The 27,864-nt window shown below is 47.9% G+C and overlaps 1 protein-coding gene across 1 annotated transcript in view; it reads right to left on the reverse strand.

Moving 5' to 3' along the window:
• LOC115097115 (solute carrier family 22 member 6-A-like) overlaps nt 1-23,599 on the reverse strand; it is a 77,308-nt gene extending 53,709 nt beyond the window's left edge. The window contains exons 1-3 of the mRNA XM_029612640.1: nt 21,959-23,599; nt 21,638-21,741; nt 8,341-8,495 (exon numbers count right to left, since the gene is read on the reverse strand). Of these exons, the coding sequence (XP_029468500.1) occupies nt 8,341-8,495; nt 21,638-21,741; nt 21,959-22,567 (868 nt within the window). The 5' untranslated portion in view covers nt 22,568-23,599. The remainder of the gene's footprint in view (nt 1-8,340; nt 8,496-21,637; nt 21,742-21,958) is intronic.
• Nucleotides 23,600-27,864: the final 4,265 nt, after the last annotated feature.

Genomic DNA, 27,864 nt, shown 5'->3' on the forward strand with positions numbered 1-27,864 from the left:
GACATCAGGAACACGAAGATGAAGCCATCAAAGCAGGAGAAGACCATGGAGGACCTGGACCAGAGAGAAGACACAGACGATTGTGGAACCCGATCTGAAGGCCAGGAATGACTGAAGAAGAACCCCTTTTATAGGGCTGAAGCAGGAAGTTGTCATCAGGTGGAGCCCGGGGCATATCCGGCTGTGGGCCCTTTAAATGAAGTGAAGAGGCGCGCGCCGGCACCTCTTCACTTCAAAGACCCCGGCAGCGGCGAGGACAGCTCTCTGCCGTCTGAGGACCCAGGAGGAGCTCCCGACGGCGTCAGCCCTGCCGCGCAGGGTAGGAGACAGCTGCAGCCTCCGGGCCGCGGAGGACAGAGTTGGCAGCATCCTGCCACGAAGAAAAGGCGTCAGTGGTCTGACTGGCCGCAGGAGGTAGGGGACCTGCCCGTGCTCCTCGCGGGCAGGTTCACAACAGAGAGTCAGTTTGTTCTCCATATATAACTTAGTGCAGGATGCATAAAAGTTTATATTGTATTCGATAGTTAACCAGTAACCAATGCAGAAATATAAGGATTGGAGAAATATGGTCATGTTTTTTGGTGCCTGTTAGGATTCTAACTGCAGTGTTTTGTAGGATTTGTAATGGACAAATGGTGGAGGTGGGTAAACCAAGCAAGAGTGAGTTACAATAATCAATATTAGCAAAGATGAGTAGTTGCAAAACCATTCTGAAATCGGATTGGTATAGAAGCGGTTTTAAATTTTTTAAGGTTTGGATTTTGTGATAACCTTTTATTTTAACTGATTAGTTGATTTATTTAATATATATTATATTGTAGTATTTAATTGCATTTTATGTGTTTGTGTTTATATTTTATGAATGTTTTATTGTAATCTGCATTTGAATAACTTAGATTATATGGGATATAAATTATTTTTTAGATAAATAAATAAATATGTTTTGGGGGGTGGAGGAAAGCAATCTGCTGCACTGTGGTCACTCTAAATTGCTTATTAGAGAAAGAGGTGCATGCACTATTTGATCCTGAATATCTGACAAGACAGGGTGGATGAGCCTCTGCAGATGAAATCTCAGCATATTCATGGATATATAGAAATGTAGGTACAATTGGAGTAAAAAGAAATTGCTCCCAAGAAGAATCTGTCTAAGGCTCATCTATAATATTGTCACTTACGGATGAGTATCTTTGTAATTGATCAATATGGAGATACCAGATTTTCCATAAGTAGTTTGCACTCTATAGGAATCTATAATCACTGTAACTGTAGCAAGAATCCACTTTGGACCATATCCATAGTTGCTTGCAAAAACAAGGTCTTGAGGAGTGAAGAAACACAAGGATGATGATAATATCCTAGTCTTCCTTTTGCTGTAAGTTCTCAAATATGTTTGGGTTTAGATAGTCATCAGATGACATCTCATAAGAAGCTCGATTTATTGGATTAACTCGACTAGTGACATGCTGAACAAGAAGAAATCCAACCAATATTGTCAGCCAGTCACCTTATCCATCCTAAAGCATCTTTAGCTGCCTGTACTATTATTTCAATCTGTCCATATGATTAAGCATGGTGATCAGCAATGATGGCAGACAGAATTACATTATATTCTGTATTCTGAATTCTTCAAAGGTTAAAGCAATCTGTTATCAGACACAATGGGACCTATGCACTAAAGCTTACCATGCATTCTAAGGCTGTTGAGTGTGCATGCTGTTATGCTCAGGCTTGTGAATCCTTGGGCCGACGGGAGGATGGTATATCTTAGGAGGAAGATCCGTAGGTTCTCCCGTCGGGTGGCGAGGCAGGAACAGAAGACGTGACCAGCTGACCCTCGGCACTGGAGACAGAGGCGACTGTGGAGGCAGACGAAGAGTCGTGACGTCGAGGAGGAAGTGTGTCTTCACCACTAGAAGTCCATGGTCCACCCAAGAGGAGCCCGTAGGGACCTGGACCGCTGGGACTTAGGCGGACCTTTGAGAGCTCAAGGAGTCGAGCGTTCGGTGCAAGGGCTGACTGGAGCTTCACCCCTGGAAGCCCGCGGTCCCCCCCGAGAGGAGCCCGTAGAGACCCGGGCTGCTGGGACTTAGGTGGGCCCTTGGAGATGATGGTCAAGAGGAAGTCCAAGGTCAAGTGCCAGAGGGTCGTCGCTTACCAGTCCGAGGTCACACACCGAGGGATCACCACTTGCCAGTCCGAAGTCACACACCAGAGAATCACCGCTTGCCAAACCGAAGTCAGATATCAGGAATCACTGCTAGCCGATCCGAAGTCACACACCAGGAATCACCGCTAGCCGATCCGAAGTCAGGAACCAGGAACACCAAGACGAGACAGGAACAAGGATCCAAAGCACAAGAACTCACCGAAGCAAGTAGACCTTACCAACCACGGAAGTTGCCAAGTCGAGGAATGAGCAGAGGAAGCCTCCTTTTATACTTCCTCTGCTCTGGCTCATAGGTAACAGCTGAACCTGGTTAAAGAGATCAGGTGCCTTTAAATCTAATGAGGAGGCACAGCCTCGCGCCTAAAAATGGCGGCGACCATCTTGGAATACCTCCGAGGAGGAAATGCTGCAGGACACCGCGAGGGAAGAGCAGGGACGGCTCTCCACCCAGCAGCCAGAGCGGGGGCCCGCGCCGAAGCGACAGGCATCGGTTCAGGGGTCTCCCCCAGAGTTCCCGCGGCGGGTCGCCGTCGCGGGCAAGGTAGGGGGCCGCGCTTGTGGCCTTCCACAAGCGCGGAACACAACACATGCTGAATCGCTTGCTGCACACAAAAGGGTCAATTTTCAAAAGGTTATACAAGCCTAATTTACAGGGTCATTCATCAAAATGCATTAGGGCATTATCGCGGGCATTAGGGCCCTAACGCCCACAATAATACCATAACACATGTGTTAATTTTGCCATAATGCATTTTGATGAATGACCCTGTAAGTTAGCCAAATAAATAGCTGTGCCCCAGAACAATCCCATCCCACCCACCACTTAGACAGATAATTAGCTAGATAAGAACATAAGAACATAAGAACATAAGAAAATGCCATACTGGGTCAGACCAAGGGTCCATCAATCCCAGCATCCTGTTTCCAACAGTGGCCAATCCAGGCCATAAGAACCTGGCAAGTACCCAAAAACTAAGTCTATTCCATGTAACCATTGCTAATGGCAGTGGCTATTCTCTAAGTGAACTTAATAGCAGGTAATAAATAGTTATCCAGTTAAGCTGCGGACACTGAATGCAGCCAAATATTCAAACCGCACCACTTAGCTGGATAAGTCTGAACTTATCTAATTAAGTGGCACTGAATACCAACCTCAACATGTCTAACTTAAACATTATATAAAAATATATAGGAACCCTGTGAAGCTGGTAATATTTATTTTATTTTATTTATTTAAGGTTTTTTTATACCGGCATTCATGAACTCGTTCACATCATGTCGGTTTACAGATAACAGGGGTGCGAATAATACAACCAAACATAAATAACGTGATGAAGAGAAGCAGTTACAATTAACAAGGGCTAATGAACTGGGAATGTAAGAAATAGAAAGAGATAGAGGAGGTTAATTATATACAAAAGTACAATATAAATATGGTCTTAAATATAAATATAAATATGATCTTAAAGTTTCAAACACAACAAAATTCTAGTGGTCATATTTTGAATATAGATACTGCAAACAATTGAGCATTTTTTCAGGCAATTCAACATCTAAAGCAGATGTATGTATAACAGTGATCACATTTTCTCTAGACAAATAAAGGCAAAGATTATGCAGTATTCTAAACTGAAACAATGCTAAACTAACTATCTTATTAATATGAGCATGCACTGCTAGATCAGAGTACAAAATGACTCCTAAAATTCTTACCTACGATTGCACCAGGAGAATATACCTCTGAAAATTACCAATCATAGTAGAATAATTCATTTTGGGGCTTCTTACCCAAAGCATGTTAGTCCTGGAAGGATTCAAGACCAACTTGCTTCAGACCATCCCGATATTCTATTTAAAGCCTCAGCTAAGGGAGGTTATGTGATGTGATGTGAGAGCTAAAATAAACATATTTTGGTCAGGAAGTACTCTGTAATAATATCCTCCTCATTCACTGATCACATCCTACTTTTTGGGGACTTTGAAATATCCAATAAATTGGCAAGGAAAGACAGAGAAAAGAGTAAGGCTGCAGATGGGAAAATGACTGACACATTCGAAGAGGGCCTAACTCCAGGAAGAAATGACCAGCAGGTCAGTTAAGTCGCTGCTGTTATAGTCGCTGCCTTTGAAGGGAGGTTTGCTAAAATATATCAAAAGTTTGAAACTCTTTCATCACAGCCTATGGATGTTTCTAAAAAAAAAAAAACTCCAGGAAATGGAAAGAAGAGTCTCTGATACAGACGATCAATTTAGCAGAATGCATCTGAAGGGACTCAAAAATGAAATTTCAGATCTATTAGTAAAAATTTGTAACATCATTAAAATCATCCATTGTACCTGAAGACTGGAGGGTGGCCAATATAACCCCAATATTTAAAAAGGGCTTCAGGGGCGATCCTGGCACTGAAGTCAGTTAGCCTGACTTCAGTGCCAGGAAAAATAGTGGAAAGTGTTCTAAAGATCAAAATCACAGAACATATAGAAAGGCATGGTTTAATGGAACAAAGTCAGCATGGCTTTACCCAGGGCAAGTCTTGCTTCACAAATCTGCTTCACTTTTTTGAAGGGGTTAATAAACATGTAGATAAAGGTGAATCAGTAGATGTAGTATATTTGGATTTTCAGAAGGCGTTTGACAAAGTTCCTCATGAGAGGCTTCTAGGAAAAGTAAAAAGTCATGGGATAGGTGGCGATGTCCTTTCGTGGATTGCAAACTGGCTAAAAGACAGGAAAGAGAGAGTAGGATTAAATGGGCAATTTTCTCAGTGGAAGGGAGTGGACAGTGGAGTGCCTCAGGGATCTGTATTGGGACCCTTACTGTTCAATATATTTATAAATGATCTGGAAAGAAATACGATGAGTGAGGTAATCAAATTTGCAGATGATACAAAATTATTCAGAGTAGTTAAATCACAAGCAGATTGTGATAAATTGCAGGAGGACCTTGCAGGACTGGAAAATTGGGCATCCAAATGGCAGATGAAATTCAATGTGGATAAGTGCAAAGTGATGCATATAGGGAAAATAACCCATTCTATAGTTATATAATATTAGTATAAACAGAGGCCTAATTGTCTGCATTGGGTCCCCTCCTCGGCTGCCAAACAAGAACGACCCAATTGCATGGGCTCTTCTGACGGCAGGGTTTCTGGCATAGCAGAATCAGGCAAAAGCAAGGATTGAATTGACGGAGCCCGGCTTGTGTCCCTCTTTGTCAAGCAGCCCTCTCGGGACCTCTCATGGAGGCATCTGTCTATCTTCTCCTTGAGGTCAATAAGCGCTTCCAGAGAGCTTGGCAGCTCCTGGGTGGCATACTGGAGCAGGGCCAGCAGTTGTTGCATAAGATGGTCAGTGACTGATGGTGGTGCTGGTGCCACTACTGGTGGAGGTAGTGTGGCGGGTATGGTCAAGATGTCCAAACATGCAGCGAGATGATTCATGTCCATGACTTGAGGATCCAAGGCCTTCTGTAGTGCCTGCAATTTCTGGGATAGGCCAGGTCTGCACCCTCTGTATCCAACCATTTGTTCAAGATACATTTTCATGCAATGAGACAGCTTTTTGCCAACAGAAATCTATGGACTCTACCAATATATATAGAATGCTCTAAATTACCTAGGAGACAGAAGGCCACAGTCCAAGGAACCTCTTTAGTGGTTATAATCATCTGGTAATGCAGTATACCTGAATCTTAATACAATCCCATAAGCAATGAAGAAAAATAGCTCCTGCTTGGGAACATTTCAAACAATTGTCTGAACTGGCAATTTTGTCTCTACATGCTTTTACTGGCCAAACGGTGATCCTGAGTAGGATTATGAAATGTAGTTCTCTCAATATTATATTCTCTGTACTTTTAACAATCAGATTATTCTTCTATTAAATGTATCTTGAGATCTTTGGACCAAATATCAGCAATATCGGACCTCAGGCAGGAAACTTGTCTACCAACTATCGGACCTCAGGCAGGAAACTTGTCTACCAACTTTTAAAAAGAAACTAAAGACATGGCTGTTCTGCCGAGCCTTCCCCACTACTAGCCCAACAGCCTGACTTAGAATTGTTCCATCACTTATGTAAACAAACAAACGCTAAATCACGCCTACAAGTTATATTGAGGTCGGCTCCTCGCCTCCCTCCCATGTATATACCGGTAGTACTTTATCTTCGTTCTCCCCTTCTTTATTTCCTACTCCCAGTTAAGGCATCCTTGTTACAATGTAACTTTATGCTCCTTTAAATTGTCTCTTGTTGATTGGTTGGTTATAGTTACTGCTTAGTTCGATGTAAACCGAGTTGATTTGATTTGTATCAAGAAAGTCGGTATATAAAAGCCTTTAATAATAAATAAATAAGTGCCTGATATTTGGTCCTGGTAGAATGGAAATATTTATATATAGAAGATATAGAGATCTGACCATGTGCTTTTGAGAGGAAAATGAACTGGATATCATCCATGTCCAGCCTGTATGATAAATCTAACATTTATTTATTTAAAAACTTTTCTATACCGTCGCTAAGTTATATACCATCGCAACGGTTTACAAATAGGCACATAGACTAAGGTATGTAAATGTAGGTTATCTTACATTCTAACAGGTGCCAATAAAGTTCAGTTACAATTTCATCAATAAAATCAATATTTGAGTAATGTTGGTCTAGTCCGGGTGTATTATTGTGTTACTCTCTATTTGAAGTATTACTTCTTAGTTGTAGGATTGAATACATTAATATCATGCACTTTTTGGAATTGCTGTTGTGTTCATTCTCATCTGCGTTTCCCTGTACTTTCATTCTCTACCCTCCAGACTCTTTACTGAAGGCTTTTTTAAAGAACCATGTTTTTAGATTTTTCTTAAAGAAAAGAGAAGAGAGCAGAGGGGAGCTATGTTAAATAAAACTGTGGATAATGTGATCTTTTGAGATGTAGCAGTAGAGATTTGGATTTGCTGGTATCTATTGTGAAAATATAATCTGAACCAGTATGTCCTGGCTGTCCTCTGATTTTCTGTGTTGAGTTGATGCCTCCATGGAGATCTTTTATTTGAATAGGGGTTTCTTTCCACCTTCCCAATCCACCCTTATCTCTTTAATTAAGTTATTTAAGTTTGGAGTACCCAGTAAATTTGGACTCATTTCAGCCAATTTAATTTCTGCTCTACCAACAAAAGGGATAAGTTCACTTTGTGCAAGATGAACCTGAGATCATCAAGATCCAAGGAGAGGATGACTTTCAGCCATCCTGAGAGAAAGGAGGAAGAAAGGGAGAGAGGAGAGTAGATTGCCCCCATCTAGGGCCCATGTACATCTCCTGAAGATTTGGAGAAGAGGCACAAAAGGTATCCTTTCCTGATACTGAAAAGGAGATGAGGAGGAGGAGTTGTGCCATTCAGGTAGTGTGAGGAGATCAAGGAGTGAGAGAAGACAATGTGGAGGAGGTAGGAGAGTAAATGATTGTATAAAATAAATTCTATCTCTGATACTTCATCTTTATCGGGAAAGAAGCGCTGGTTTTGCCCTGTATCCAATGGGAGGGAAGAAATCAGTAACTTAAAGAATTGAATGCATTGGATTTAACATTTGAACTTGAGAAAGACTGTAAGAAGTCACAAACTTACTAAAAAGCACTTGAATCACATAAAAGTGAATCAAACAGCTGTAAAGAATTGAAATCATCACTTTACATCTTATCAGTTCAGAGTATTGTTGGAAACCACCATAACTCTCCTGTGTTTTATTGCATATTGACTACGATGCTCATTTATGCTGTTATCTTCTGTGCTGTGTGCAAAACCTTTAAGATGGGAAGTGTCCGTTGCAATGCAAAGGGCCTTGAAGGTAAACTTTCCCACCATGCAGGAAACCCTGGAAATACATCTCGCTGCATAATAACAGTGTTCCATCTAGCATATACATTTGAGATATGGCACACGGAACTAATATCCGGGTTCAACCATCACAGGGAATAAATAAAGTAAAATGTGCATCATAAAATATGCAAAAATAAGCAAATGTATGCAAATATGTCATACAATTGCCCAGCATTTCAGAAACTTTGCCGCAGTATCTATCTTTGAGCTGCCACAGGACATTGGAGCCGGTGACGATAGATCTACTGACTAAATGGAGTCTGCTGAGCCTCCCTACTTAAAAGAGCTTTGTGTCCTTACCCAGACTGAAGTCGCTGAGGATAAGACCACTCATCCCCATGCCTGTCAGGAAGCGGAAGATGCAGTAGGCTGTGAAGCTGGGAGAGAAGGCAGTCCCGGACCCCATAGCTGCAATTTGTAGGGAACACCAGAGCAGGATTGCCCTCCGGCCGAACCTAAATTACAAGATCAGGGGGAGATGAATAAATGGCTGGGTTATATTTAAATTCAAAAGTTGTCGTTAAATATTATCAAAGGCAATTTTCTAAAGATTTTACCTGGGGAACTAAGCAGCAACATGAGTAAAATTAGGAACAGAAATTGCCCTCCTTCTCTATGAGTAAAAGTACCTGCACTGTTTCACATATAGGAACATCAATTTGGAATTCCTTTGCAATTTATGGTGCGGACCCAATGCTATAGGCACTAAATTATCCACGGCATCACCAGACCCTGAATTTTCAAAGGGAAATTCTATGGGAAACTTATTGGGATTAAGTATTCCACTGAATATCCAGATAATCATCCCAGGGAAGACCAGGCCAACACCTCCATGGGGGAGAACGTTTCAGAACCAGACCACTGCATCAATGAGCTTACGATCAGGATAATCAAAGGAAAATTTAAAACAATCCAAAGTCAAAATGATCAGACATTTTGGAACTGACAAAAAAAACACTCAATAGGTTTCCTGTCACATCATGAACTAGAAAATTATATTGCCTGTCTCTCATCCCTGTTCCTCCATCCCTTCCCCTTCATACTATCATTTTATGATAGTAAATCACTTTTATGATTCACTTACTCCACTAGTCTTGCAGGAAGGAGGCGGGGTAGGGTTGCCAATTGGCTCCAGATTTAAGGACAGGTTGATCCAGTCCTGGTTTTAGCCCATTTCATGCTGGTACTTATTCTGATTTCCCTATTGTGTTCCCTAAGAAAAGCAAGACTATAAGTACCTGCATATAGAGGAGTAAAACCAGGACTGGATTAACCTGCCCTGAAAATCTAGAGCCAGTTGGCAACTCTAAGGGGGGGCACAGACTATCCCTAACCAGCACCTCCTTTGAGGCTGTTGGTGAGAGTTCTGAAATTGTTTTGAGACAGGAGAAACGTGCAGTTTGGAGTTTCCCCAGCTTCTAAAGTTAGGCCCACAGTCTGATACCTGGGAGAAGGAAAAGGTCATATCCCTGTCTAGCATCCAACTGGCCTGGAAGGGGGTTGTCTCAGAGAAGAGTATTTTTGTTTTTGTGTGGATCCTACTCCTGCCTCTGGGAGAATCTATCCCCTGCCTGGTGGAAGTCTGGGAAAAATAATTCTGTGGCTCATTTGGGAGAGTCAGCAGTTTTCCTTACCACAAGAAAGAAGCAGGCAGAGTTTTTGATGGGAGAAATGTGTTCCCTTTTGTTGGGAGAGATTTTTACCTACCATTCCTATCTGGGAGAAGAAACTGAGGAGTACATTTTTTGCTGCTTGTGGAACTCTCTACTTGAGAAGTCCCTTGGAACATCAGAAGAGAGATAGAAGACCTAGTAACCTGAAAGGATCCATGCCCCGGAGAAAAAGGACTGATATCTGTGAACTGGGACTTAACCATGGGACGGAGTGTGCCTCCTGCACCCAATTTGTGGTAACACACAAAGTAAGGGTGTTACGCTTGGGCTCCGGACAGGAGTCGTGCACACCACCCAGCAGGGTGGCTCCAGGTGGAGAGAGACAGGAAGCTCGAACAGAGTCAGGTACCAGGCTGGGTCAGGGCAGGCAGCAAGAATCAGAGTCTGGGTTCAGGCTGGGTCAGGGCAGGCGGCAAATGGCAGTGTCTAAGTACAGGCTGGGTCAGGGCAGGCGGCAAGTGGCAGTGTCAAGTACAGGCTGGGTCAGGGCAGGCGGCAGTCAGCAGTGTCTGGGTCCAGGCTGGGTCAGGGCACAGTAAGCAGGGCAGGGCAGGTCAGAAGGCCCGTAGGCCACCCACACACACACACGGAAGGCCCGTAGGCCACACACCAATAGCGGGGCAAGGCAGGTCAGAAGGCCCGTAGGCCACACACACACACACGGAAGGCCCGTAGGCCAGGAATGGAAATCAAGGAAGAAGGCCAAAAGGCCGCACAAGGCAAGGCAAGGAAAGGAAAGGCCCGAAGGCCACGCAAGGCAAGACAAGGCAAGGATAGGCCCGAAGGCCGCGCAAGGCAAGGCAAGGCAAGGATAGGCCCGAAGGCCACGCAAGGCAAGGCAAGGCAAGGATAGGCCCGAAGGCCGCGCAAGGCAAGGCAAGGCAAGGATAGGCCCGAAGGCCACGCAAGGCAAGGCAAGGCAAGGATAGGCCCGAAGGCCGCGCAAGGCAAGGCAAGGCAAGGATAGGCCCGAAGGCCGCGCAAGGCAAGGCAAGGCAAGGATAGGCCCGAAGGCCGCGCAAGGCAAGGCAAGGCAAGGATAGGCCCGAAGGCCGCGCAAGGCAAGGCAAGGCAAGGATAGGCCCGAAGGCCGCGCAAGGCAAGGCAAGGCAAGGATAGGCCCGAAGGCCGCGCAAGGCAGGCTAGAGCAGGGAGCCCAGGTGAGCTCGATGCCGAAGCCCCGAGGCAACTGTCAGGCAGGGTTAAGAGGGCACACCCAGAGCATAGAGTGGACATAGGAGATGGACTGGGCCTGTCAGGAAAGCCAGCCCTAGAGGGACCCCTGGTGGTGAGGCGGTAGCACAGCAGCCACCGCCGTAACAGTACCCCCCCCTCAAGGCCTCCCCCTCCTCCTGGATCCCATCTGTGCAGGAGGTAATCAAGAATAACGGGAGACCACTCCGGGGGTGATGCGGCAGGTTCAACTCCTTTCCGAGGCAATAAGGCAGTCCATAACCCCTCCTGGGACAAGGCGGCAGGGTTAGACCCCTCCTGGGGTAGCAGAGGCGGTGCAGATTTCCATAACCCCTCCTGGGGTGACAAGGGGAACACAAACCCCACCTGGGGCAGAGAAATAGTCCGTAACCCTTCTTGAGGCGATCGTAGGACCGGTCCGGACCCTTCCAAGGTCGGCATCAAGACCGGTACAGGCCCCTCCAGGGGCGGCAGCAAGGCCGGTACAGCAGGCTCAGATAGTTGAGTAACAAAGTCAGTTGGCAGGACCGGTTCGGGCCCCTCCGGGGGCGTCAGCAGGGCCAGTTCAGACCCCTCCAAGGGCGGCAGCAGGACCGGTATGGACCCCTCCAGGGGTGGCAGCAGGACCAGTTCAGCAGACTCCGATGGCTGACTCAGGAAGTCTGTCAGTAGGACCGGTTCGGACCCCTCCGAGGACGGCAGCAGGGCCGGTTCGGACCCCTCTCGGGGCGTTGTAGCAGGCTCGGACCCCTCTCGGGGCGATGAGGCAGGCTCGGACCCCTCTCGGGGCGATGAGGCAGGCTCGGACCCCTCTCGGGGCGATGAGGCAGGCTCGAACACCTCTCCGGGCGTTGTAGCAGGTTCGGACCCCTCTCGGGGCGATGAGGCAGGCTCGGACCCCTCTTGGGGCGATGAAACAGGTTCGGACCCCTCTCGGGGCGTTGTAGCAGGTTCGGACCCCTCTCGGGGCGATGAGGCAGGCTCGGACCCCTCTCGGGGCGACGAGGCAGGCTCGGACCCCTCTCGGGGCGATGAGGCAGGCTCGAACACCTCTCCGGGCGTTGTAGCAGGTTCGGACCCCTCTCGGGGCGTTGTAGCAGGTTCGGACCCCTCTCGGGATGAGGCAGGCTCGGACCCCTCTCGGGGCGATGAGGCAGGCTCGAACACCTCTCCGGGCGTTGTAGCAGGTTCGGACCCCTCTCGGGGCGTTGTAGCAGGCTCGGACCCCTCTCGGGGCGATGAGGCAGGCTCGAACCCCTCTCGGGGCGATGAAACAGGTTCGGACCCCTCTCGGGGCGATGAGGCAGGCTCGGACCCCTCTCGGGGCGATGAGGCAGGCTCGGACCCCTCTCGGGGCGATGAGGCAGGCTCGGACCCCTCTCGGGGCGACGAGGCAGGCTCGGACCCCTCTCGGGGCGATGAGGCAGGCTCGAACACCTCTCTGGGCGTTGTAGCAGGTTCGGACCCCTCTCGGGGCGTTGTAGCAGGTTCGGATGGCAGAGTAGCATGGTTAGAGGTAGTGTGCATGGAAGACACAGATTGTACTGCCGTGGGCTTGATACCTCGAGCCAAAGTCTGATGCTCCTGATTTTGTTTCTGGGGGAGCAGTTTAGAGAAGGCACAGGCAGTTCTAGGACGTCTAGGGAAGGTGCTCGTTAGTGTCCGCTTGGCAGCTGTGGGAAGCTGAGCCCTGCTAGAGTTAATCAGCTCTCTCCGTTGTAGAGAAACCTGTTCCCGAGGCTCTAGCACTGGTCTCACAGAAGCCTTCTTGGCCAGGTAAGTCCTGGGTTTTTCTACCCACAAACTGCCAGCAAAAATGTCTGTTTTAGTTGAGCCAGAAACAGAATACTGGTTAGGAGAGCTGATAGCTTTTTCTAATTGCACAGCTGGTCCTAGAGCAGAACAACAGGGGCAGGGTTTGCCTGGAGGTAACAAACACGGGAGACAGGAGCATTTCCACCACCCTGGTTTAGGAGCCAGACAGTTCAAACACTCCTGATAGACAGAGACATTTTTCTTGTTGCAGTTATTGCATGACCAGTGTTCCTGACCAACAAGTTCACAGGCTAGACAGTTCTGATAGCTTGGATAATTCAAAGTTTGACAGGAATTGCAGGTATAAAACTTTAAAGAAGGAGGCATCTTGAATTAGTGAAAAGTTGACTCACCGGCAGGACACAGACCTATCTCTTCCCCTGGAAAATGTGATGGCTTCGGCATACTGTTACGCTTGGGCTCCGGACAGGAGTCGTGCACACCACCCAGCAGGGTGGCTCCAGGTGGAGAGAGACAGGAAGCTCGAACAGAGTCAGGTACCAGGCTGGGTCAGGGCAGGCAGCAAGAATCAGAGTCTGGGTTCAGGCTGGGTCAGGGCAGGCGGCAAATGGCAGTGTCTAAGTACAGGCTGGGTCAGGGCAGGCGGCAAGTGGCAGTGTCAAGTACAGGCTGGGTCAGGGCAGGCGGCAGTCAGCAGTGTCTGGGTCCAGGCTGGGTCAGGGCACAGTAAGCAGGGCAGGGCAGGTCAGAAGGCCCGTAGGCCACCCACACACACACACGGAAGGCCCGTAGGCCACACACCAATAGCGGGGCAAGGCAGGTCAGAAGGCCCGTAGGCCACACACACACACACGGAAGGCCCGTAGGCCAGGAATGGAAATCAAGGAAGAAGGCCAAAAGGCCGCACAAGGCAAGGCAAGGAAAGGAAAGGCCCGAAGGCCACGCAAGGCAAGACAAGGCAAGGATAGGCCCGAAGGCCGCGCAAGGCAAGGCAAGGCAAGGATAGGCCCGAAGGCCACGCAAGGCAAGGCAAGGCAAGGATAGGCCCGAAGGCCGCGCAAGGCAAGGCAAGGCAAGGATAGGCCCGAAGGCCACGCAAGGCAAGGCAAGGCAAGGATAGGCCCGAAGGCCGCGCAAGGCAAGGCAAGGCAAGGATAGGCCCGAAGGCCACGCAAGGCAAGGCAAGGCAAGGATAGGCCCGAAGGCCGCGCAAGGCAAGGCAAGGCAAGGATAGGCCCGAAGGCCGCGCAAGGCAAGGCAAGGCAAGGATAGGCCCGAAGGCCGCGCAAGGCAAGGCAAGGCAAGGATAGGCCCGAAGGCCGCGCAAGGCAAGGCAAGGCAAGGATAGGCCCCGAAGGCCGCGCAAGGCAGGCTAGAGCAGGGAGCCCAGGTGAGCTCGATGCCGAAGCCCCGAGGCAACTGTCAGGCAGGGTTAAGAGGGCACACCCAGAGCATAGAGTGGACATAGGAGATGGACTGGGCCTGTCAGGAAAGCCAGCCCTAGAGGGACCCCTGGTGGTGAGGCGGTAGCACAGCAGCCACCGCCGTAACAAAGGGGACTGATATTCAGAAATAGCCAGTTAAGTAACTTAGCCTGATTGAACTTATTACGATGTATATGCAGCGGCACAGCTAAGCCGCTGAATATATGCATATAACTAAGTGCTTAGCCGAATAAGTTCTAACTGGCTAAGTCTAAACCTGCTATCAGGCGTGTCAAAGTTAGCCATATAACTTATGCGGCTAACTTCAAATATCGCTAGTGAGCTGGATAAGTTATGCAGCTAACTTGCTCCGCCCTGATCTGTCCACTACGTGCCCACAACTTATGCGGCTAACTTTTTAGCTGAATATGTGACTTATACGGCTAAGTGGCAGCTGCTGAACACAGGCGCATATTCAGCAGCCGCCACTTAGCCACATAAGTCCTACTTATCCGGCTAAATAGCGCTGAAGGCGCTTTGATTATCGACCTCTGTATATTTTATTTATTACAATTTATATATATGGCAGGATCCCAGGGCCCTGAGCTTAGCTTACCTTGTGTAAGAGTTGTACAATGCAGCCCTGGGACAATTAAGTATGGACTGGAGCAAGCACAATCCAGACAATCAAAAAAAAGGAGATCTGTTGGCTACTGTTTGACTGTGCTGTGGCCAGCTGCAAAGTGACTGAGAGAAGTTGTCACAGTTTAAACCCAGGACTTTGACCCTTACAGCTGGGAGAGCTATATTTTTACAGACCAACAGCAGCTGAAAGGGTGGACTCCAGGGGAAATAAGGAAGAACAAGCCAGCCTGAATCAAAGGTTGCAGCCATTGGCTGAACGGGGGTCACATGCCAATAGAACCATTGAGGAGTCAGCATGTTCAAGAACAAATTATCAGTGAGTGTTCAGCCTATGAGAAGGGATTACAAGAAAAAACAAAACAAAACAGCGAAAGTCAGCTCAGGAACCATACCAAGCTTTTTCAAAATCAGCAGTTAGTCTGAACAGAAATGAGGGAAGTATGCTTTTGAAGGGGCCAATGCAATATGGTACGCTCAGCCGAGCGCACTGTTTAACCCGCTGTCGGATGTGGTTTAAATAGGCGCTAATCCACCCCCTAATGCAATAGGGGGATTAGTGCCTATTTAACGCGCATCTGACGCGGAGTGAAGGAGTTAGCACTCATCACATGCAAATGCATGTGAATGAGGCTATTACTCATTCACTCCAAATGCAAAAAGATAAATGTGCATCTCATAAGAACATAAGAACATAAGAAATTGCCATGCTGGGTCAGACCAAGGGTCCATCAAGCCAGTGGCGTAGCCAGAATTGATTTTTTGGGTGGGCACAAGGTTAACATGGGTGGGCTGTAGGCATGCAGGTCTACGAGTTGTTTTTTTACTGATAAATAATGCCAAATTATGCAGCATAGCATTCACATCTACGCCTAAGTATGAGGTTTACTTAATGATACAAACATAATTCACGGTGATTTGTGGTACTTTAGCCTTCTTATTATTACGATTTTATACACGGCTCCTACCTGTCCATAAATTTTGAGAGAGCGGTTGTGTTGCTTATATTTAAATTTCTAACATCTCAAAATATAGATATATATTTTTACCTTTGTTGTCTGATCTTTGTATTTTTCTAATCAGTTGGTCCTGGTCTCTTTTTCCCATTTTTTCCCTTATAGCTCATTTCCTAATTCCTTTTCAGTGTCTTTCTTCTATTACTGTCTTCTTCCCTTACACACACACACACATACACGCTTTCTCTCACAGACTCCCTCTCACACACTCAAGCTGTCACTCTCATATGCTCTCCCCCCCCCCCCCCCCCCCACAAGCTCACATTCAAGTTCTCACTTTCTCACCTCTCCCCAGGCTTATATTCTTATGCACACACAGACGCACATCCAGGCACCCATTCTCACCCACACACATAAACCCAGACTCCCATTCTCACCCACAAACCCATGCTCCCAGTCTCACCCACACATATTCAAGCTCCCATTCTCATCCATACATATACACATTTAAGGTACTATTCTCACCCACCACATACACACATTCAAGCACCCATTCTTATCCACATATTCAAACTTCCATTCTCACCCACCCACACACAAACCCAGGCTCTCATTCTCACCCATATATACACACATTCAAGCTCCCATTCTCACCACCCACAAACCCAGGCTCCCATTCTCAACCACACATACACACATTTGAGCTCCCATTCACCCACATATTCAAGCTTCCATTCTCACCCACATACACACCCAGGCTCCAGTTTTCACCCACACACACTCCCATTCTCATCCACACATACACATTCAAGCACGTGCCACAGCTTCCGCTTTCTCCCCCAGAGCAGGAAGATCAGCTGCCTCTCCTGCTGCCACCGGCCTCCTGTATGATCTTCGGGCGTCGGGCCGTACTGCCCGCCGAACTTCTGTCGGGGGGGGGGGCGGAACGTCCGCTTCCTCCGCTTCCTCCCCCCCCCCCCAAGCAGGAGATCGGCGGCAGTACGGCCCGACGCCCGAAGATAGCAGGAGGCCGGGTGGCAGCAGGAGAGGCAGCTGATCTTCCTGCTTTGGGGGAGTGGAAGCTGTGCGTGGCGCTTCCGCTCCCCCAAACAGGAAGTTCGGCGGCCGTTTGGCCCGAAGATAGCAGGAGAACGGGTGGCAGCAGGAGAGGCAGCTGATCTTCCTGCATTGGGGGGAGGAAGCGGAAGCTGCGCGCGGCGCTTCCGCTCCCCCCCGAACAGGAAGACCGGTTGGCCATACGGCCGCCGCAGCAGCGCTTCCCCACGTGTGCAGTGATGGCGCGCGAGGCGTGGGTTCTCTTGTTCGCTGTCGCGGGGATGGGATCCCGCGACAGCCTTGCAGTTCCGGTGCCAGTTGGGTGGGCCTGGGTCTAAGTTGGGTGGGCACCTGCCCACCCAGGCCCACCCGTGGCTACGCCACTGCATCAAGCCCAGCATCCTGTTTCCAACAGAGGCCAAAACCAGGCCACAAGAACCTGGAAATTACCCAAACACCAAGAAGATCCCATGCTACTGATGCAATTAATAGCAGTGGCTGTTACCTAAGTAAAATTGATTAATAGCAGTTAATGGACTTCTCCTCCAAGAACTTATCCAAACCTTTTTTGAACCCAGCTACTACACAAGTGCACTACATCTACCGGTTCACCTTTATCCACACTTGCCAATACATGTTGGTAAGGTCCAGGGAACATTCAACATTTTTCAAGATCCCATCGGGGTCTTCCCATGGGGTCATTTTAAGTATTGTTGGTGACCCGGATGTGCACTGGTAATGGCTGTTTGGAGAGCTTGGGCTATCTAGATTAGCACCGTTTTGCTGCTGCACCACCTACTCTGATAAGGCCTGCTGCTGATTAGTTTGCATTTGCAGGGCATTTTGTAATTGTTGCTGCCCTGTAGCAAGGACCTGGGTCACCTGCTCCATTTCCGCTGCTTACCGAGCTGCCTCCAACAATGTACCTCTCCGGGGATAGGAGAGTGGGGGGGGGGGGGGGGATACTCCTGGCCTGTCTGCCCATACTCACTGCTTGACTCCTGGCTATATAAGAGGGGATAGCCCCTGTTGCCTGTTGTGCAAGAACTCAGTGAGTAGAACTGGGAGGCCCCAGAAATAAAAAGAAAAAAAACTCTGCAGTTTTTTATTTTATTCTGCTGCAACTGTGGGCTCTTGTCTGTGTTTCTCCCTTTGGCAAGAAATTCCACTGTTGACCCCCATATGTGGTAACTTGAGCAGTAGCAGCTTGGAAAAAGCCAGAGGAAAAAGGAGGCAGATCTGGCTGTTCATTAAATGCAGTTAATTTATAGTGAAAACAAAGCTCAGTGAAAAGCAAAACAAAACAAATTAGGCAGCTCACCTTGACGTTCTGGTATCCCACAAATAATGGGGATCAGATATAACAGCATATTGCTGATTCGTGCCTGCTCCCTGGGGGCTCCCCAACCTTTCTGGGCCCTGCCAACTTATGGGGCCGATGCAATAAAGGCGCATAGAAAGCGGGCACTGAACGTCAGCGCCCGCTCTCTTAACACACGCATGGTGCCCCAAAGGGGAGGGGGCGCCATGCAATATTTAAATTAGGGGGTCGCGCTAGGAAGGAGGCGCTAGGGTCGCTTGCGAGTTTATCGGCGGCCATTTTCATTACTGGCAGACGGCAGGTTATGAAAACTGACGCTGAGTTTACCGACGTCGGTCTTCATAACTCGGCGGTCTGCCAAGTTTTGTTTTTTTTTTTATACCTTAAAAAAGAAGTACAGAAAAGCAGTTATTCTGCTTTTCTGTACTTCTTTTCAATGCGCTCAGCTATTAACGTCTGCTCTATATCTGAGCAATAAATGTGCGTCTGAGATGCACATTTATCTTTTTGCATTGGGAGTGAATGAGTAATAGCTTGGGATAGAAAACTGCAATATTAGAGTCCAAAATAGGATGCCCTGCTTCCCCCATTCACTTTAATGGAAACAAATCAAATTGATATCACAAAATAAACTAAATAACTTTGGAACTGAAACAAAATGAAACACCAGAAAATGGCAAATGAACCAAAATAGCAAACAAAACTGACATTTTATTCTGTGTACATCCCTAATGCATATTGCTGAGTTGTTTAATTTTAATGTTTGTGTGGTATGATAATAGCTCTGTCATTTTGATAATTTATATTGTCAGAATCAGTTAATGTATAGAAATGACATTAATTACTACTAGTGTTAAAAGCATGATGTGGTATTAATAAGATGTTGAGACCTCAATGTTGAGCTGATTTTTTTTGCACCCAAGCAGGATCCTTGTGCCTAAATCTGACACAGACTGTTAAACTAAACTGGGAACACTGAAACTCTGTGCAGCAAACTGAAACATGTATGCGCCCAGCAGGTTACTGACTCCATTGCAAAGTCTAACCCAGTCCCGGTTTAACCCTTCCATAGGTGGAGGGCACTAAAACCAAGATCGGATTAGCAGCACGTCCCTGACGATACAGAACCAGATGGTCACCCTGACATCCGGGATGTGCATAGAAAGGGTCACTTTCAAAGCCATCTCCATGAGTAAACCAGAGCCTTCCCCGTGGATCAGGGCTTTCTAAAATTATCCTTCCTGAGTGTGGGTAAACGTTTATATGCATAGTGCCACTACACACGTGAGGCATTTCCAAGGGTGGGGCTGAGGAGGGTTTGCCCTTACGTGCAGAAGTTTTCTCAGAAGAACCAGCCACATAGCTTAGCAGACTGGGTGGGTAGCTTTACTTGGATACTTTTCAAAGGGAAAGTATGCGCTTTTCACTTTGAAAATTGGTTCAAAATCTGTGGCTAAAACTTACCCACGGACTTTGTTGTACTGTGGGTAGTAACAAATTTACTCCCAGACAGGCCTATCCTGTAAAGTGCGGCCGCGTTTACCCTGCTCCTAAGCCGTTTTTAACTTCGTTTTCGGCCGCGTTAGCCCTTCCTGCGATCCCGAATCCCCTTTAACCTACTCCTACCGCGTCCTAAATTCCCTGGGCAACCCCTTCCGCCCGCGGCATGCATATTGCATGCAAACGAGCGAATTAGCGCGATGTTGCATGCAAACGAGCGAATTAGCTATTCACCTAGCATCCCGTAACCCGCGCCCCGACTAACGCTACCTTTCCCTGCCGTTTTGTCGCGCGTTTAACCTGCAAACTTACCACCTACCCTGACCCAGGCGGTAGAGGCATGGGTAAGGGTAGGTGGAAAGCTTTCCCCCAGCCCCCGCTCGCCTGCCCCGGCCGCGATCATGGGTGCCGGTCTCCGTGGCAGGCCCAGTCCTCTCCCCTGCTCCCGAAGCCAAAAAAAAAAAAGCGTAAAAAAACGTTGCAGCCCCCCTCCGATGTCCGGACTGGGGCTGCCACGGAGACTGCAACGGCAAAGCGACATTTCAGTGTCCCCCCTCCTCTCGGAGCAGGGCGCGAAAAGCCGCCTTGCTCCGGGAGGAGGGGGGACACTGACAGCGGCGAAGCAATGACGAAGAAAGTGGCGAAGCGACTTTTCAGTGTCCCCCCTCCTCTCGGAGCAGGGCGCGAAAAGCCGCCTTGCTCCGAGAGGAGGGGGGACACTGACAGCGGCGAAGCAACGACGAAGACAGCAGCGAAGCGACTTTTCAGTGTCCCCCCTCCTCTCGGAGCAGGGCGCGAAAAGCCGCCTTGCTCCGGGAGGAGGGGGGACACTAGCAACGATGAAGCAACTTACTTTTCTGAAGCCATCATCAGGAACACATGCGATCGTAGCTCCTCCCGATGAAGACAAAGATGGCCGCCTGCACGGGAAAGCGTGCAATTGGCCGCTGAAGACATGATGTCGTGACGTCACGTCTTCAGCGGCCAATTGTACGCTTTCCCCGTGCAGGCGGCCATCTTGTTGGGAGGAGCTACGGGAGCCAGATCGTGTTCCTGCTGATGGCTGATGGCTGCAAAAAAGATAAGTTTTGCCGGCGTCCAAAAGCGACTTACTTTTGGGATCTTGACAGATCCCAAAAGTAAGTCGCTTTTGAAAAAAAACAAAATTTGCTCCCCTTTTTTTTTTTGCTTCGCCGCTGTCACCTCTTCTCCCCCCCTCCCGGAGCAGGGCGCGAAAGCAGCCTTGCTCCGGGAGGAGGGAGAACAGACTGACAGCGGTCAGGTCGGGTCCGGGTTGGGGGTCCGGGTCGGGTCCGGGCTGGGGGAAAGCTTCGCCGCTGTCATCTCTCTCCCCTCCTCCCAAAGCAGGCCTTGCTCCGGGAGGGGGGGAGAAGCGCTGTCGGGTCAGATCAGATGGAAAAGTAAGTTGCTTCGCCACTGTCATCTCTCTCTCCACCTCCCGGAGCAAGGCCTGCTTCGGGAGGAGAGGAGAGAGATGACAGCGGCGAAGCAACTTATTTTTGCATCCGATCAGACCAGACTTCCTGGTATCTGTCATTTCAAATGACATTTGAAATGACAGATACCAGCGTGGCGTGAAGCCTTAGGCCCGCGCACCCAGGATCCTGTATAGGCGCTCTATCCAGTATCCTGGGTTGCGCGGGACTAAGGCTTTTCGGACGCGGCTTACATTTACATATAATTAGGCTTCAGGATCGAGCGGTAGGTGAGCTGCACTGTGCGGGCGGTAACCGCGGGTGCCGTAGGCACTAACGCAGCTCTTCCTACCGCTCGGTACTGGATCACCCTGAGAGTTTGTAGTTAAGGTTGTCACCTCATGCCAGGTCAACTGAAAAGGCTAATCCAGCCCTAAGTTTCTCCTTGGCATAATTGGGGATGTAGTTCTGGTTTTCCTTAGGGGGAAATCAAAATTACAAATCCATGGTGGAATGAAAAAAAACAAAACCAGGGCTAAAATCAGCCTGTTTTCAGTTGAGCTAGAGTAAGGTGGCATCCCTATTAATACTCTGAGAATTTGTTTTATTTAGAACCCACCTGTCAGCAAGGCCTCCAAATACCAAGGCACCCATCAGCACCCCAGCCATATATACAGACTGAGCAAACTCCTTGGAGGACTGCAGATCACAAACCAGATTCCACTGCAAAGAAGAAAGAGAGAGAGGTGGGGATAGAGGATAAAGTTTTAGTATGTAAGAAGAAAAAAATGCTGGAGTGAGAGATCCACAAATTAAAGAAAAATTTTTTATTAACCCATGCTAGTGCTGTTAACAAATATAACTATTTTGTGCTCTCAAATAGCTTTCTCCTCGAGCAGAGATTAGGAAGATTTCTCCAAACATTTTTTTTCTCTCTTACCTCTGTCACAATGGTGGATGTGAAGACACTCCTGTCGTACTCCCATCCTTCTTGGCAGGGCACCGTCTCGTTTCCCGCGGATGATATGTTGCCAGCCAGGAGCTGCCACTGGGGTGCTCTGAAGCGCAGGCACCGCTCTGGCTTCTGATCTGGGTCCATGGGCACAAATACGTGCCAGAGATCCTTGCTAATGTTGGCACTGCTGGTGGCATTGGAATAGAGAGTGCTATTGACCTTGACGTGGCAGTGATGGGTGGGAATGGCAGCTGTGAAAATCTGCATGAGGTTGTGGCTGTTTACCAGTAGCAAGGGACAGCACATCAAGGTTATGTGCACCATGTGGAAGGGTCCTAGGCGGCTCTCTTTCTCAATCAGCTCCCGGAAGACCATGGTGGTGTGCGAAGAGGCTGTGTCCGGCTGTGAACACTCATCCAGGTCATCTGCATAGGTGCGTGCCCATCTGCCAGAGTTTTTCAGAATACAAGTGTGATTCTGGGACTGACCTGGACAACTGGTTAATAATTTACTCTTTGTTAAGTAAGTTTTGATGAATGACTCGGCAAAATGTGAGAAACTGAGACTCGTGCAATACAAGGAGGTGGAGGCCATCCCTGTGATATTACTATGCCAGAACTATGATACCCCCAATACAGCTCAAGACACTTCAATAAGATAGTTTGATTTTATCTTCTTGCTGCTGTTCAAAGATGTTGATACAAAAGCGCTTCATTTCAGTTTCAGGATGAATAGAAAATTAAGTTGGATATTTCTTTTTTCCTGTCATAAAAAAAAGGCACATACCTTTATTTAAAAAATTAGTATTAAAAATGATGAGCTGGAGATCTTCTGGGGTTAATGTCTTCATTGGGAGGAGCCATATATTAAATATTTCTATATATTTAGGGTAGAGGGGAAGGGTGTTTTTTAACTCTTTGTGTGATTAAGGCTGTCGGGGTTAACATCTTTAAACACATTGCAAAATACCATTGAGGCTCTGGATAATTTCCTCAAACATACAGTATTGCAGCCTCAGAGTTTATGTTACTTCACTTCCTATTAAATTGGATAGATTCATAGTACCCTGTAAGGGTCTGTAAGCAGAATTGCTGGATCACATCACTGGAAGTACTAATCTTGGATTATGAAAAAAATATATATGTACACTCGGATACCAAAATACAACCAAAAGAAAGGAAAACTAGGAGTAAGAACAATAAAAGACTAAACATAGCCAATTGACACTAGGGCTCCCAGCATACAGTTTGTTACGGATGTGGACCCTTGAGCTGGCTGGGACAGTAGATGGAATACTGTGGGAACCCACAGGAAGTGTCACAGCCGGGAGGCGGCGCTGAAGAGACGCTGGAGGAGAATTCACCACTGGAAGCCCGAGGTCTCCCCAGGAGGAGCCCGTAGGAACCCGGGCCTCTTGGACTTAGGCGGGACCTTCTGCGGCCAAGGATCCGGGCAGCGTCCGGAGAAGTGGGCGAAGAGGACGGCTGGACCCAGGAGGCTGGACGAGTCTTCACCCTCGGAAGCCCGCGGCTCCCCTGGGAGGAGCCCGTGAGAGCCCGAGCCGCTGGGACTTAGGAGAATCCTCTGGTCCAGCAAGTACCGGATACCTGAGGTGGTGTAAGAAGCCGAAGTCGGAGTCCAGGAGCGAAGCCGGGTCAGAAGCCAGAAGTCAGAGATCCAAACCAAAGCCAGGGGCGGAAGCTGAAGACAGAGTCGCAGGACGGAGCCGGGTCGGAAGCCAGGAGTCAGAAGTCAATATCAAAACCAGGAGCAGAAGCTGAAGACATACTCAAAAGACGAAGCTGAGTCAGGAGCCAGAAGGCAGAAGACGAACCAAAGCCAAGGGCGGAAGCTGAAGACGTAGTCGAGAACCAAGCCAGGTCAGGAGCCAGAAGACAGAGGGACGATCAGGATTCACCGCAGCAACTGGCAACTCAGGGGAACTGAGAGAACCTCCTTGCAAGGCGAGGTACAGCTGTGGCTGTCGAGTTTAAATAACTCAGCAGTGTCTGACGTCACCAGGAGGGCTATCCTGTGATTCCCGCACTGGCCCCTTTAAATGCAGAGCCCCGGCGTGCGCCTAGGTGGCAGGGCCAGCCGTGGGCCGTCGGCGGCGTCTCCCTCTCATGGGGAGCGCCGTGGTAGGCCGCGTTCCAGGCCTGGGCGGCTGACGAAGGTCTCCTGCGGCCGGACCAGGCTGCGTGGTAAGTGGAGGTCCCGGGGCACGGCCCGGGACCGTAACAGTTGGCAGGAAGCAGGAGCAATTCAGCCTGTGCTGACTGTCTGGTGACTTTGATGTGCTCAGGAAGGTCGCATAAGTTTATTATTTTATTAATGTAGTAAGACATGGAGAGGATAAAGCTATATCAGTGCCAAAAAAAGCAGCTGTTGTGCCAGAATCAGCAATGCTGGATAAGTCGTGAACCTTGAGCAGTCCAGTCAGGCAGGTTTACTATAAACCTGAGTTAATGAAGCCATACATTCTACAATTTATACACTAGTATGGCCCATTTCGTTTATGAAATTAGCTCCTTCTAGTGTGTGATCGGAGAGAATGTAAATCCTGGTTATATTCAGTGCTGAAGAAGAGTAGACAGACTAGACTAAGGGGCCTGTTACCTCTAGGACTGGAGAGCTCATGAGATGGGCGCAAGTATATAGAGACCTTCACCTTCAGGTCTGGAAAGCTCAGGGGTCATGCACAGGGATGCAGATGTGGTCACCTGTATTTCTCAGGGGATGGGCACAGGAATACTGAGCCTGTCACCTCTAGGACTGGAGGCGATCAGGGAATGGGTGCAGGGAGACTAGAGCCTGTCACCTCTAGGACTGAAGGGCTCAGGAATCGAGCATAGGGATGTAGAACCTGTCACCTCTAGAACTAGAGGGCTCAGTGGATGGGCACAGGCATATGAAGCCTGTCACCTCTAGGGATGGAAGGTTCAAGGGAAAGGCACGGGGATACGGAGCCTGTCACCTCCAGGACTGGAGGCTCAGGTGATATGTGCAAGGACACCAGAGCAGGGCCGGAGAGAGCAGGAATTAGGCCTGTGCCAGCTAAGAAAAGTAGGCCCCTATGTGATACTTAATAAGAGAAATCGTTTTCTAAATTTCCCAATTAATTTTTATTTATTTAAGAAGGCTTTAAGAGCTTTTTTGTTAGCAAATTCTTCAATTACAATTGAAATTTTTATTTACTCATGTTAAAAATAGATATATTTAGCTTTTTTTTTAAATTTTGCCCAACAAAAGTAGGCCCCTTGAACATTGTAGGCCCTAGCCAAATGGCCATGCTGGCACCCCCTCTCTCCTGGAGTGCACCAGAGCCTATTACCTCTACGTCTGAAGAGCTCAGGGGAGGAGCATAGACAGAGCTGCTCAAGGCAATTGGCTGCCTGAGGTGAGGAATCAGATGTCCCCTCCCCCGCCCTTGTATGGTACAGGTAAAATCAGGCAGAGGACAAAGGGAGGAGGACCCTCTTGGAATCTGGCCCTTTTTGTTGATTTAAAATGCTGGGGAAGGGAGGACGTCCCAAAGGAGTGACAGAGAGTGTTAATGATAATAATTATAGGAAGCTGACAACCCTCTCACATTCCCAGGAATCTTATCACCAGCCTCTCACCCTTCCCCTGCATTTGTTCCCTGGGGAAGTAGGAGATGGGTGAATGGTGGTGGTCTGTGTGAGGCACGCTCTCTCTGAGTCAGTGCAAGGGTGTTAGGTACCCTAGGTAAACCTTACAGCCTTGTGGACCTCCCCCGTCTCCACATGGATTAAAAATTATATTAATTTATAATAAAAGATTTTACAAGAAAAAGGAAATTCAAAGTATAGTCTTCTGAGATAAAAATATCATTTACAACATGTGTATTATTGTAGCGAAAATTGCCCGACATTGCTTGGGTAATCTGGCCTATAACAGCCTGTGGTATGGGGCCTGTGCTTGTGTGTGTGTAGGTGCCTGTGTGTGTGTTTGTCTGCCTGTGACTTTGCATCTGTGTGTGTGGAAGCCTGTGCATGTGTGTGGGTGCCCCTGACTGTGTGTATATAGGTCTGCGCCTATTTGCAGGGGTTTGTGCCTGTGTGTGTGTATTGGAGGGGGGGGGGGGGGGGGGGGGGCGGTGAGTGTGGGTGGCTGTGCATGTATGTGAGCCTGTGTGTGCCTGTGCTTGCCTATCCCTGTGTGTGGAAACGTCAGTGACAGGGCTTGTAGACAGCAAATTAGCAAACATTACCCAGTATTTCTCAGGTTGTCTGGTCAATAACAACCTTTGTGTGTGTGCGTACTTCTGGGTGTGTGCCTCTGCCTGTGTTTTTGTTTGTGTGTGTGTGTTTGGGGGAACCTGTGTGAGTATGTGTAAACAGAGCATATTTTCTTTCCACCGTTCACCTTCCACTGTTCCAGGCACCACCTGGTGGCCATAGACAGACACAACAATGTGAACTGCCGACTGACACAAGCCTTATATAGATAGACAGATAAACAGATTTGCATGTACTGCACGACCTGCAAACACTTTGTAAAGAGTCTATAGGATCTACTAAAGAGGTTTGTTCCATTTGTCACTGAGGAAACAGGAGTAGTAGTATTGTAGGTTTTAGCTCCCCCATATGGGAGGCAGGAATGGTGAGTTTCCAGAGTATAAACCCCATGTGTTCATTTTAGGGTGTGGACTCTTTAGTATCCCTTGTAGAGGCAGCATGCCACTATACTTGCTCCATTTTTGTTTAGTTTTCTTAGGAAAGGACCCTCTGGAACTCTTAAGGTTGAGGCCTAGGTATGGAACAATAAACAGGTTGCCTATGCCTAACTTCAGGATGTTTTGGGGAACCTTTTTGCTTTGCAGAGATGGATGTTTTTCACCCTTCCTGTCTCTATATTGGTTTCCCTTTTTTCTAAGGATTTTATTTTTTAGTACTATCCGGAGTAGTATCCTAAGGCCCAGGGGCTCAGTGTATGCCACCTAGAGGAGCCATGTCTCTCAAACCAGAGAGCACGGGTGGATTATTGTAAGTCCTGATGGACAAATGGACCTCTACAAATTCCTGGGGAGGAGAAGGAGAAGAAGATCTGTGACACACATCCATTGTTAACTACATCTACCTTGTCAGGTGGTAGAAGAGAGGAGCATGGAGGTACTGTCCAGGTACCAACAAGGAGAAGGAGTAAGAACTCTGAACAATTGGATTAAAGGCATTAGGAATTAGACTTTACTAAATGTTTCTAAATTGGGAAAATATTATCCTACCCAACAAATTCTGGGAGGCAGTTCCAAAACTACCCCATTAATTAGAATGAGTCAGGAATGAGATCTATCAACTGACATCTGTAACGGACTGAATTAATTTGGAATCTTAAAGTCATAATTTGAGAAGAGCCGAAGCTGTAAAAATGGATTGTAAATAACAGGAACTTGTAACTGAATATTTTATTCAACTTTCCATTCTTACTTCAATAAAAGTTATGTTGGAAATAACCAATTGCCTCTAGTTTGGTTATTACTGCTGTGTACAAGAGTCTTTAATGATGAATTAACTATGAAACAATATTCAGGGACTAAGAAGTAAGCTTCCCCCCACCCCTACCCCCAAACAGGGAATCTTGGACTTCAGAGAGGTTTAATATCAGGAAAGGAAAGTTACACGTTTAAACCCATAATCTGAGGTTCCTGAGACGGGATGCTAGCCCAGGGATTACATCTGCAAAGAAGCAAAAAAGATACTTGGAACCCATATGGTATTAGGCCTGTTGTAAATGTTGTTATTACGTGTGTTTTGGTGGATCCTTGGGTGCTGTGGTGATGACCACGCCTAAGGGGAGGAGCCCCGTGAGGAGCCACAGCACTGGGCTAGACTCGTATACACAAACACACAAGAACAGTTCTTTATTAG

This window comes from Rhinatrema bivittatum, chromosome 8 (genome assembly GCF_901001135.1).
Source record: "Rhinatrema bivittatum chromosome 8, aRhiBiv1.1, whole genome shotgun sequence".
Taxonomy (NCBI): domain Eukaryota; kingdom Metazoa; phylum Chordata; class Amphibia; order Gymnophiona; family Rhinatrematidae; genus Rhinatrema; species Rhinatrema bivittatum.